Here is a 12,856-nt window from a genome sequence, read left to right as displayed (position 1 = left end):
CACTCCTTGGTCCTGGAGGTCCTGCAGCTGCTGCTTGAGGCGGTCCTTAAGGGGCGCTGCGAGGTGCGTGCACCACAGGCGTGGCATTTGGTTTCAATATAATCTTGTTGGTGTACGGGAGCGTGCCCCTGCCCTCAAAGACGTTGTGGTATTGGTTAATGATGGTGTCGAGCTGCGCCCTAAAATCAGTGTCCTGAAAAGCAGAAGCGTCCGCAGGAGAGAGGGAGTGAACCCTCTGGACTAGGTTCAACAGCTTGCATGCCTGTGCGCCAAGCAGGGAGGCTTTCGAGGATCCCACGATTTCAAAGGGAAGGATGGCTTTGCGCGACCTGTGCGTCACTTCAAGTTGGCATGAGCCACTGGCAGCAATGGCATTGCCATTATAATCTAATAGCTGGCAGGCTGATGGCAGGATGGCTGGTTTGACACAAAGACTTTGGAGGTCAGAGCGCGCAATGAGATTGGCGGAGGCACCGATGTCCAGGCGGAATCGGATTTGGGACCGGTTGACCGTAAGGGTGACACACCACTGATAGTCCGGATCGATGCTGTAGACCAGTAGAGGCTGGACTTTTTGCTTCGGGGACACCCTGTTTTTGGTAATGATACCGACTCGAAAAGGCGCCTTCGGGTCCTCGGTGTCAATATCGGAAAGCAGATCAGAATCGGGTTCGGTGACCGTGGGTTGAATGGCCCAGACATCCCTGCGATGCTGGCTGGAGCGGCGAGAGTTGGCAGGTTGAGCTGATCTGCATAAAGCAGCATAGTGGCCAAGTTTGCCACATTGTAGGCAGCATCGGGATTTGGCAGGACATTGCCGCTTTAAGTGGGCGGAGCCATAGTTGCCGCACGTTGTAGCGTCAGTATGCTCGCTGCGCCACCGCGCATGCGCGGTGCGGTCGTACATGGTATGCGCCTGCGCAGTGCGTCCGTCGACGTCGCCGTCCCCTCGTTCAGTGCACGCCTGCGCGGGAGTCGGTGAAAAGCGCACAAAATGGCCAGCCTCATCCAGGCTGAGGCCCTGGAGTTGCTTGATTGCTTGGACCCGTTCTGCCTCGTGGGGACCTTGCCGTGCCGTTTCAGCCACTTGGATGTATGAATACCGACTAGTGGTGTGTTCATGTAGCACGCAGGTCTCGATGGCAATCGCTAGGGTGAGCTGCTTTACCTTGAGGAGCTGCTGGCGTAGGGGGCCTGACTGAACACCGAAAACGATCTGGTCGCGTATCATGGAGTCGGAGGTGGACCTGTAATTACAGGATTGCGCAAGGATGCAGAGGTTGGTGAGAAAGGATTGGAAAGGTTCATCCTTACCCTGCAAACGCTGTTGGAAAACATAGCGCTCGAAACTTTCATTCATTTCGATGTCGCAGTGACTGTCAAATTTGAGGAGGACCGTCTTGAATTTTGATTTGTCTTCACCATCAGCAAAGGTCAGAGAGTTGAAGATGTGGATGGCGTGGTCCCCGGCTGTGGAGAGGAAGTGAGCAATCTTCCTGGCGTCGGAAGCAGCTTCCAGGTCTGTGGCTTCAAGGTAAAGCTGGAAGTGTTGTTTGAAGATCTTCCAGTTGGCCCCGAGGTTACCGGTGATGCGGAGCGACGGTGGAGGGCGGACACTGTCCATTTTGCAGGATGGCTGTATGCTGGTGGAAGGCAGATCACTTGTAGGTAGGTCTAAGAAGTTCTAACATCAACTACTGGTACCATGATGTGTTGGGTAGCAGAACTAGGGGGCATAGCCTCAAAATAAGGGGAAGTAGATTTAGGACTGAGTTTAGGAGGAACTTCTTCACCCAAAGGGTTGTGAATCTATGGAATTCCTTGCCCAGTGAAGCAGTTGAGGCTCCTTCATTACATGTTTTTAAGGTAAAGATAGATAGTTTTTTGAAGAATAAAGGGATTAAGGGTTATGGTGTTCGGGCCGGAAAGTGGAGCTGAGTCCACAAAAGATCAGCCATGATCTAATTGAATGGCGGAGCAGGCTCGAGGGGCCAGATGGCCTACTCCTGTTCCTACTTCTTATGTTCTTATGTTCTTATGTACTCTGGATCCGTGGAAACTGCGTTTACCTCAGCAGTAACACATACAGACTACCAACACTTGAAATAGTACAACACTATTTTATTAAGCTAGGAACTGTTGAACATACTTTCACTGTGGGTCGACACTATGTTAGATTAAACTAAAGACCTATGCCTATCCTAACCAGTCTATGCACTCGGCACATGGTGAAGATCTGTGCTACAAGCTGCGAGCTCTGTCCTTCTGAGAGGCTGCATTCCGAATGAGCGGGAAAACTGATGCCCTCTGTCTTTATAGTGAGTGTACTCTAACTGGTGTTTGGCTGCGGTGTTGTGTGTGATGATTTGTCTTGGTGTGTGTCAATCAGTGTGTGTGTCTGCACTGTGATATACTGGTGTATATTATGACTCGCCCCACTAGTCACAACCTTACATTCAGAAAAACACCCTTCTACTGCTACCCTTTGCCTTCTGTGACTGAACCAGTTCTGTACCAATCTTACCACCTCACCTCTGATCACGTGTGATTTCACCTTTTGTACCAGTCTGCCATGAGGCATCTTGTCAAAGGTTTTACTGAAGTCCATGTAAACATCCACCGCCTGCCCCTCATCAATCATCTTTGTCATCTCAAAAAACACGATCAAGGTCTCCTTCACAAAACTATGCTGTCTATCGCTTATGAGTCTATTTGTTTTCAAATGGATATAAATCCTGTCCCTGTGAATTCTCTCCAGTAATTTACCTACAACCGACGTGTGGCAGCACGGTAGCATAGTGGTTAGCACAATTGCTTCACAGTTCGAGGGTCCCAGGTTCGATTCCCGGCTTGGGTCACTGTCGGTGCAGAGTCTGCACGTTCTCCGCGTGTGTGTGTGGGTTTCCTCCGGGTGCTCCGGTTTCCTCCCACAGTCCAAAGATATGCAGGTTAGGTGGATTGGCCATGATAAATTCCCCTTAGTATTGGGTGGGGTTACTGAATTATGTGGACAGGATGGAGGTGTGGGCTTGGGTAGGGTGCTCTTTCCAAGAGCCGGTGCAGACTCGATGGGTTGAATGGCCTCCTTCTGCACTGTAAATTCTATGATTCTATGAGGCTCATCGGTCTCTCATTTCCATGATTGTCCCTGCTACCTTTTTTAAACAGCGGTACCACATTAGGTATTCTCCTCATTAATAATATTAAAATGTATTAAAATGTAAGGGTGAGAATCTCTTTACGTCGTTGGGAAGGGGGCAGGGAAAATCGGGAAACACAATCTCGCTGGCAAGAATCACATTTCCCAATTCTCACAGGATTTTGTGCCTGAGTCGTTGTTCTTGCTGACAGATAACGCAGGCTCAGAAGTCCGCCAAGGCCTCTATGTCATCAGAAAATGGGTTGCAAGTCATCAGAAAATGGCATGACAATCCAAGCAGTGAGTGGTAGAAGCCGGAGGTACACAGTGACCTTGCAAAGATACTAACCATGGCATGTAAAAAGCCACCATGTGGGTGATCTGTATGTGAATTGCATGTTACTGCTGTTCCTCGAGTACAGAGGCCTAACCTTTTTAATGCTTGAAATGCAATGCTTGAAGTTGCTTTTGGTCTTCAGCTGTTTTGCATGTTTTTAAAAATGTCTTCTTGTCTTTGCGTCAGGGATCAGAAGGTGTGCCTGGTCAGGCTGGATTTCCTGTAAGACCCTCTTTAATTTTATTACCATCTTAACTGTATTCAATACTGATGATTCAGTGAATTCACTGCTTCTTTATTTTGTTTTCGTCTTGGCAACACATTTTAGTTTGGAATGTCAGCTAACACTTTGAACTTTCACAGCTGAAATTAATAAAAGAATTGCATGTACACAGAACTTGTGATGATCCCAGGATGTCCCAAACTGCACTACAGCCAACTAATTGATTTTTGGAGTGTTGTCACTCTTGCAATGTAGGAAAGTCGACAACCAATTTGAGTACAAGTTCCCACAAGTAGCAATAAAGTGAATGTCCAGGGGTCAGAATTTTTCTTCTAAGGTTAGGAGGCGTGAATGGCAATAATGTCACCAGCCAGCTTGTCGCTTTGCCAGCATGTTCGCATTTCCAGCTTATTTTCAGCAAGACAATTTCTGGGCTGCGGTAGCTACCCATGTGGCAACAGCCAATTGAAGTGCCTATTGAAGGCACTCCTCAAACATTTTGCAAACCAGCCTCGTATGTGTCTGCTAAGTTGCAAAGGCCACTCTGTAGAGAGATTTGATCTCCACAGTGCTGGCTTGACAGCTGTGGCCAAGTATATTTTGTCATAGAATTTACAGTGCAGAAGGAAGTCATTTGGCCCATCAAGTCCACACTGGCCCTTGGAAAGAGCACCCTACTTAAACCCATGCCTCCACCCTATCCCTATAATCCAGTAAACCGACTAGGGGGCAATTTAGCATGGCCAATCCACCTAACCTGCACATCTTTGGACTGTGGAAGGAAACCGGAGCACCCAGAGGAAACCCACGCACACACGGGGAAGATATGCAAACTCCACACAGTCACCCAAAGCCGGAATTGAACTTGGGCCCCTGGAGCTGTGTTGCAGCAGTGCTAACCACTATGTTGCCCTGTCTTCCATATCTTCAAAGATCACTTTCACCTTGAAGCACCCTTGCAGCCAACCACCCACAATTGCAGCACCCACCTCTCCAGGGTAGGGTGCCAGCTACCCTCAGCTTCAGGCAATCCCATTGACCCTCCTAATTGCAGAACACACCCACTATCTTTTATTGGATGAGGCCAGAAACTCTTAATTCGCTGCCTTGCTCAAAATCCTCCACGATCCCGCAACAGCCACTTCTGAGTTCACAATCCAGAATTCATCCCAGGGAACGTTTTTCAGCCCCAGATCTTCTGTTGTAAATGTTGAGAATTTAAAAAAAAAATTTTGAGTACCCAATTATTTTTTCCCCAATTAAGGGGCAATTTAGTGTGGCCAATCCACCTACCCACAGACTCCGCACAGACAGTGACCCAAGCCGGAATCGAACCTGCGACCCTGGAGCTGTGAAGCGATTGTGCTATCCACAATGCTACCGTGCTGCCCTGTCAGACTTAAGAGTCACGTGGGAGGACAGATCGGGCTCCATTTACCATCTCATCAAAATTAGGCACCTCCGACACTTCGGTACTGCCTCAAAACTGCATTGGATTATCAACTGCTTTATGTACTCAAGGCTCTGGTGTGAAATTTAGATGCATAACCTGACTCAGAGCATGAATATTGAGGCAAGGTTGACAGAAACAGTGCTGGAATTTACAGATCTTAATGTGACAGTTGTTCATATTGACTGGGAAGTCGATCAAAATTCACACATCATCATTATAATCCAGTGCTTACTACCCTTCCAGGTGGTGCGAGTTTATTTTGATATCTTTTGCTGAAGGATTGAATTGGAGTGAGCATGTTTTGTTTTTCAATCTAACGTGCAGACCGTAATAAACAGTTAACTATATGGCAAAGTATGATGTCAATAGCAGCAGCCTATGTTTATACAGCACCTTTGTAATGTAACAAACAGCCCACTGTGCTTCACAGAAGAAAATGAAAATGAAAATCGCTTATTGTCACAAGTAGGCTTCAAATGAAGTTATTGTGAAAAGCCCCTAGTCGCCACATTCCGCCGCCTGTTCGGGGAGGCTGGTACGGGAAATGGGACATTGAACCAAAAGTAAATGATATTAGCAAGGAATGATCAAACACTCAATCGAAAGCTTGGTTAAAGAAGATTGTAACAGACTGGAGGGAGGGGTGAGGATGGAGGTTGGGTGGGGGGGAGGGAGGGGGCTGCTGGGTCGGGGGAATGGGGGTGCAGGTGGATGTGAGGTAGAAAGATGGAGAGGACCCAGGCAGGAAATTCCATAGCTATGCCCGAAGCAGCTAGTAGAACGAAAGGCAGACAGAATGCACAAGAGGCGAAGAGAATTAACTGGTCAAATAACACACGGCCCATGGCACATTCCACAGACTTCAGGCTCCATCGAGTTCCTCCTTCCTTCCAGCTGCACATTATAATACTCTTTTTAAATCTCAACCATTTGCTACCTCCTGCAAAATACCCTAAAACCTGCCTTTGATCATGCCTTCAGACACCTCCTCCTAATTATTCCTCCATAGAATATTTGGAAGAGCGAACCCGTCAATTTGCAACCTTCCCTCCCCCCTCCACCCCCCTGCTCACTGCTCACTAAAGTTGAAGCAGACCATGGAACATTTTGACATTTAGTTCAACCCAGTGTTTTGCTTCGAACCACACATCCTATTAGTCCTAACTCTTATGTTATTTACCAAATCCTTACTGCTACCAAACTCTTATCCACGTTTTTGACACCTACATGCCTGATTCCTCCAATATCCCCTTTGCCGGTCTCTTTTCCATATACTCTGGTTGGTTTAAATTTTGCCCCCACAACCCAAAGATGTGCAGGTTAGTTGGATTGGCCATGCTAAATTGCCCCTTAATTGGAAAAAAAAATGAATTGGGTGCTCTAAATTTTAAAAGAAATTCCAGATGGTAGTATCCTGCCCCACATTAAGATCTATCACTTACATCACCTCACATCTATAATGAATCACTATGTCCCCATGGGGGGCGGGGGTGTTTGTGTGTGGTGTGTGTATGTGTGGGTGTGCTGTGCATGTGTGTGAGGTGTGTATGTGTGAGTGCGTGCATGCATGAGTGTTGTATGGTGTGTGTGTATGTGTGCGGTGTTTGTGTGTGTGATTTCTGTGGTGTGTGTGTGCATGGGGGTGTAATTATGTGTGTTTGGTGTTTGTGGGGGTGTATGTGTGTGGGTGTATGGTGCTTGTGTATAGGCGGGTGTATGTGTATGTGTGTGTGGTGAGGGATGTGGATGGGAGAGTGTGTGTTTGGCACACTCCCTGTCTCGGGGTTCTCCTTCACGCCAACCTTCATATACCAACAAGGCATAGTGGGTGAGGGTGAGTGAGAACTGAGAGGGAGATGGGCATACATACTCTCACCATTCACACTCAAATGATCGGCTTTATTAATTATCCATTTTTAAAATTATCAAGTTTATTGTTGTGACTTTTTTTGCTTAGCAAATTCTTTCATATATCAGCTTTTTTGTTGAAATCGTGTTCAGTGTTGCGTCAAATGTTATCTAAGTTCCGAAAGAAGTGCTTGTTAGGTGAATTGGACATTCTGAATTCTCCCTCAGTGTACCCGAACAGGCGCCGGAATGTGGCAACTAGGGGCTTTACACAGTAACTTCATTGCAGTGTTAATGTAAGCCTACCTGTGACACTAATAAAGATTATCATTATCTCTCCAAAATTTGCTCACCGCCCTCCCACCCTGCGAGAATTATTGAAATGCAACCCCCCCCCCCCCCATGCTTTCACTAATTTTCTCTTTCCCTCTGTGAAGAGCTTTGTGATGTTTTCCACACAAAAGGTGCTGCTAGTTTCTCTTATGACTGCCATTGGTCTGTCCATAAAATACGTTGAAAAAAATATGACCTATTGTTGGATTTTCACATACAGTAAGACCAATTCAAGAAAGAACATTAGTCCAGAGTCTTCCACAATATAGGATGACACAAACTGCTTTACAACCAATGAATTGCTTCTGAAGTGTAGCGTCAATTTGCACACAATTATGAGCTAATAAGCAGGAATAATCTGTTTGTGATATTAGTTGAGGGCAAGTATCGACCAGGATACATACCTCTGCACTTCTTTGAATAGTGCCATGGGATCTTACCTGTACACCTGAGCAGTCAGATGAATAAGAAATGAAATAATAATCACTTATTATCGCAAGTAGACTTCAAATGAAGTTACTGTGAAAAATCCCTCGTCGCCACATTCCGGCGCCTGTTCGGGAAGGCTGGTACGGGAATTGAACCGTGCTGCTGGCCTGCCTTGGTCTGCTTTCAAAGCCAGCGATTTAGCCGTGTGCTAAACCAGCCCCAGGTGGGACCTCTTTACACAGTCTTACCAGCAAAAGAGTACCTCTCTTAAAGGAGCTCTGTCTCTCAGGACGCCACTCCATTATGTGTTCAGGACTCAGAGGGTTTCGAGTCTGCAAACTTCTGATGCGGAAGCCAAGGTTGTATTGAATTATATGGTACATATTTGATAGCTCAGATTCATCATTTGAAATAAGCAGCTGCCCATTTTTTAAAAAAATGTTTATTTATTAATAATAAGTACCTTTCACTGTGGGTCATTGTGGGTGATGTTTTTTTAACAGTGTGGTTTTATCCTCTTTTTTTCAGGGCCCCAGAGGACCCAAAGGTGACCTTGGTATCCCTGGTTTTCCAGGAATAAAGGTATTTCAAATCAAACATTATTTACTTTTGGGAAGTTATCTATCGTAATAAATATTGAAGGTTTAGTGACATGTTAAGGGCTATCTACTTGAATGTATTAATAATGTCGATCTTTCTCAGCCTTTGTATTTGATTGTATCCCTCGCCAAGGCTGCAAATATTGATGTAGATTTTGGAACAATTCCACACGTTAAAACATTGATTGGCCCAGAAAGATTGTTTGTAAAACTAAATTTTTTACTTAGAAGGGGCAGCTTCGTGGCACAGTGGTTAGCACTGCTATCTCACAGCACCGAGGTTCCAGGTTCAATACCGGTTCTGGGTCACTGTCTGTGTGGAATAGAATAGAACAGTACAGCACAGAACAGGCCCTTCGGCCCTCGATGTTGTGCCGAGCAATGATCACCCTACTTAAACCCACGTAACCCGTATACCTGTAACCCAACAATCCCCCCATCAACCTTACACTACGGGCAATTTAGCACGGCCAATCCACCTAACCCGCACATCTTTGGACTGTGGGAGGAAACCGGAGCACCCGGAGGAAACCCACGCACACACGGGGAGGACATGCAGACTCCACACAGACAGTTACCCAGCCGGGAATCGAACCTGGGACCCTGGAGCTGTGAAGCATTGATGCTAACCACCATGCTACCATGGTGGAGTTTGCACATTCTCCCAGTGTTTGTGTGGGTTTCACTCCCACAACCCAAAGATGTGCGGGGTACATGGATTGGCCACACTAAATTGCCCCTTAATTGGAAAAAATTAATTGGGTACTCTAAATTTATTCTAAAATAATTATGGGCTTGGTTCTCCGCACCCTCGTGCCGAAATTGTGGCTGGCGCAGGGGCGGAGAATCCAGCGCCGGTTCACCGATTCTGCGGGTCTCGAAAAGTGGCGTCCTCGGGTAGTACACCGCGCCGCCAGGGGACATTGCCAGAGGCCTGCTCTGCCATCGCCCAACTGGCCGTAGTCCCGACGGCATGGAACTAATAGCTCCAGCCGGTCTGGATACTCGCGTGGCGGCTGGATGCCGCCATCGTGCGCATGCGTGGCCTTCGACCCGGAAGTGCAGGGGCCCGTATCTGCAGCAAAAGCTGCAAGATCTACTCTGGGTCCCTGCTGGCCCCCTGCAGGGCTGGGAATTCATGTCCCTTTGATTCAGGATTTTCAGGAGTAAAACTCTACCGTTTTGACACCGACGTGGGGACATAGTCCCAATAATGGAGGATCCAGCCCTATATTTTTTTTACTTAGAATTACCCGACCTATCCAATCTTTGTTCATAGCTAAAAGTTTGATTCCAAAGCGGTGGACATCCCAAAGCTGCCAACCACAAGTTGAGCAGGTCAGAGCTCTGCCCCTTCACTTCCTGCAGGCACAAAACATGGTTTAGGTTGGGGAGGGCAATCAGTGACAGAAAAGTGTGTTGACTTATTGCTGAGGAATATCAGCTCCCCCTTATATGTTACCCTACCTCCCCAGATCACTGTCTATGTGGAGTTTGCACGTCCTCCCTGTGTCTGCGTGGGTTTCACCCCCCCCCCCCCCCCCGCCCCTCCCCCAATGATGTGCAGGTTAGGTGATTGGCAACACTAATTGGAAAAAAATAATTGGGAACTCTAAATTAAAAAATATATATATATTACTCTACCTAGGCCTCTCGTAATTTTATGCATCTCATCATATTTTACCTTCTCCATTCCAAAGGAAACAACCCGACCTATCCAATCTTTCTTCATGGCTAAAATTTTCTACTTCTTCCAACATCCCAGTAAATCGCCTCTGAATCATTTCTACTGCAAGCAACATATTTTCTATAATGTGGTAACCAGGACTGTGCACAGTACTCTAGCTGTGGTGCAACTATTGTTTTAAACAGTTCTAGCATAACCTCCTTGTTCTTATATTCTATGCCTTGTTTAATAAAGGAATTACACTTGTGTCTTATTAACCGCCTATCTACCTGGACTGCCACAGTCAATGATCTGAGGACGTGCACTCAAAGTCCCTCTACATTTTTCAGTATCTGACCATTAATTGTGTATTCCCTTACCTAGTTTGTCCTTCGCAAATGCGATACCACCTCATACTGAGGAAACTCACTGGAAACAGCAAACACACTCGTACATATTTCCTGATACCGAGCCTATTTTGGATTCAAATTTCTACTTTTTCTTAGATTTCACGAACCTTTACTTTTCTCACCATATCATCTAGTCAAAAGTCCAGTTAAAATTCAAAGATGTTAAGCAGACAAGCGCACATATTCCTGAACAAATCCATGCTGACTGTCCTTGATTAATCCATGCCTTTCTACCTGACAAATTAACCAGTCCCTCATTCCTTTTTCCAATAATTTGTCCACCCCTCTTCCTAGGCTGACTGGCCTGTAATTATTTAGGCTATCCCTTCCTCCCTATTTGAAATGAAATGAAAATCACTTATTGTCACGAGTAGGCTTCAATGAAGTTACTGTGAAAAGCCCCTAGTCGCCACATTCCGGCACCTATCCAGGGCGGCTGGTACGGGAATCGAACTGTGCTGCTGGCCTGCTTGGTCTGCTTTAAAAGCCAGCGATTTAGCCCAGTGAGCTAAACATCGGTGCAATATTAATCGTCCTTCCCGATAGTACCATTCTGATAGATGGTGAAAATTGGAAAATGATGGTCAGAGCCTCAGATATTTCCATCAATTGCTTCTGTTCGCAGCTGGTGACACATTTCGTCCAGGGGTGATAGGGATTTATCCATTTCGAAAAATACTAAAATTAATTCTTTATTATATTTATACCATCCAATATTTCACACACCCTTCTTAACACTCTGCATTGTCCTTTTTTAAGAAGACAGTTGCAAAATGTTAATTCAGAACCATGTCCATGGCATCTGACTCCACAAATGTTACATTTTTAGTCTGTACTCTGCCCTCTCTTCCCTTAGTTATCTTTTATGTATCTATAAAGCATTACCCTTAGTGCTCAATTGCCCTTAGTGTCCAAAAAATTTAGGTGGGGTTACTGGGTTACGGGGATAGGGTGGAGGTGTGGGCTTAGGTAGGATGCTCTTTCCAAGGGTCGGTGCAGACTCGATGGGCTGAATGGCCTACTTCTGCACTGTAAATTATATGATTCTATGACAGCATCTTTGGATTTCCCTTGATTTTACTTGCCTTTCTAATGATTTTTTAAAAATTCATCTCTGTATTTCCTATATTCCATTGGACATTGAGATCATGGAGCTTTACAGTGCAGAGAAAACCCTACAGCCCATCACATCTACGGTGGTCAAAAACAACCACCTAAGTATTCGAATCCCATATTCCAGCCTTTGGCCTTGTATGGCTTGGAATCGCAAGTGCACATCTAAATACTTTTTAAATGTTATGAGAGTCTCAGCCTCCACCACCTTTTCAGGCGGTGAGTTCCAGACTCCCACGTCCTCACATTCCTGCTAAACTTCCTGCCTCTTACCTTAAATGTCTATCCCCTGGTCATTGATCCCTCCACTAAGTGGATATATTTCTTCCTGTCTACTCTATCGATGCTCCTCATAATTTTATAATCTTAATCATGTTCTCCCTCAGTCTCCTCTGCTCCAAGGAAAACAACCCCCAGTCTATCCAATCTCTTTGCACAGCTAGGACTCTCCAGTCCAGGCAAAATCCTGGTAAATCCCCTCTACACCCTTTCCAGTGCTATCGCATCCTTCCTATAATGTAGATTCCAGAACTGCACACAATACTCTAGCTGTGGCCCAGCAAAAGTTTCATATAGTTCCAGCATAACCTCACTGCTCTTAAACTCAATGCCTCAGCTAATGAAGGCAAGTGTCCTTATCTAAGGAAGGATGTTCTTGCTATGGAGGGAGTGCAGTGAAGGTCCTCCCTCCAGGCTGATTCTTGAGATGGCGAGACTGTCATATGAGGAGAGACTAAATCGGTCAGGATTATATTCATTGGATTTTAAAAGAGTGAGTGGGGAATCTCATAGAAATTTATACAATTCTAACAGGATTAGACAGGAACGGCCGGCGTGATTTCGCGCATGCCCGGACTGCCCGGCGTATTTCCGCGCATACGCGGGGGTTCTCTTCTTTGCGCCGGCCCCCGGGCAATATGGCGGAGCCCTACAGGGGCCCGGCGCGGAGGAAAGAAGGCCCAAGGTAAACGGCCCGCCCACAGGATTGGTAGGCCCCGATCGCGGGCCAGGCCACCTTGGGGACCCCCACCGGGGTTGGATCCCCCCGCATCCACCCCCAGGGCCTCCCCCTCAGACTGCCAGGTCCCGCCATGCATGAGGTGAGTAATTCACGCCGGCGGGACTGGCCAAAACTGGACGGCCACTCGGCCCGGAGAATCGCCAGTGAAGGCGCTGTCAATGGCCCCCGACCGGCATGGCGGGAATCCCACTGCCACCCGAAAACCAGCGCCAGAGAATAGGGCAGCCAGAGTTGGGGAGGCAGGGTGGGATTCGCGCCAGCCCCCGGGGATTCTCCAGTTCTGGT

At 46.7% G+C, this 12,856-nt stretch overlaps 1 protein-coding gene across 6 annotated transcripts in view; it reads left to right on the top strand.

Annotated features, from left to right (window-relative positions):
• LOC119972690 (collagen alpha-1(XV) chain-like) overlaps positions 1–12,856 on the top strand; it is a 521,348-nt gene that overhangs the window by 393,247 nt on the left and 115,245 nt on the right. For 4 of the 6 annotated variants that reach the window (XM_038809807.1, XM_038809803.1, XM_038809805.1 and 1 more), the window contains 2 exons: positions 3,663–3,698; positions 8,291–8,344. In XM_038809807.1, coding sequence (XP_038665735.1) covers positions 3,663–3,698; positions 8,291–8,344 — 90 coding nt within the window. The remainder of the gene's footprint in view (positions 1–3,662; positions 3,699–8,290; positions 8,345–12,856) is intronic. The other 2 variants (XM_038809806.1, XM_038809804.1) reach the window with 1 other exon arrangement.

This window comes from Scyliorhinus canicula, chromosome 10 (genome assembly GCF_902713615.1).
Source record: "Scyliorhinus canicula chromosome 10, sScyCan1.1, whole genome shotgun sequence".
Taxonomy (NCBI): domain Eukaryota; kingdom Metazoa; phylum Chordata; class Chondrichthyes; order Carcharhiniformes; family Scyliorhinidae; genus Scyliorhinus; species Scyliorhinus canicula.
This window is presented reverse-complemented; position numbering and strand designations above follow the sequence as displayed.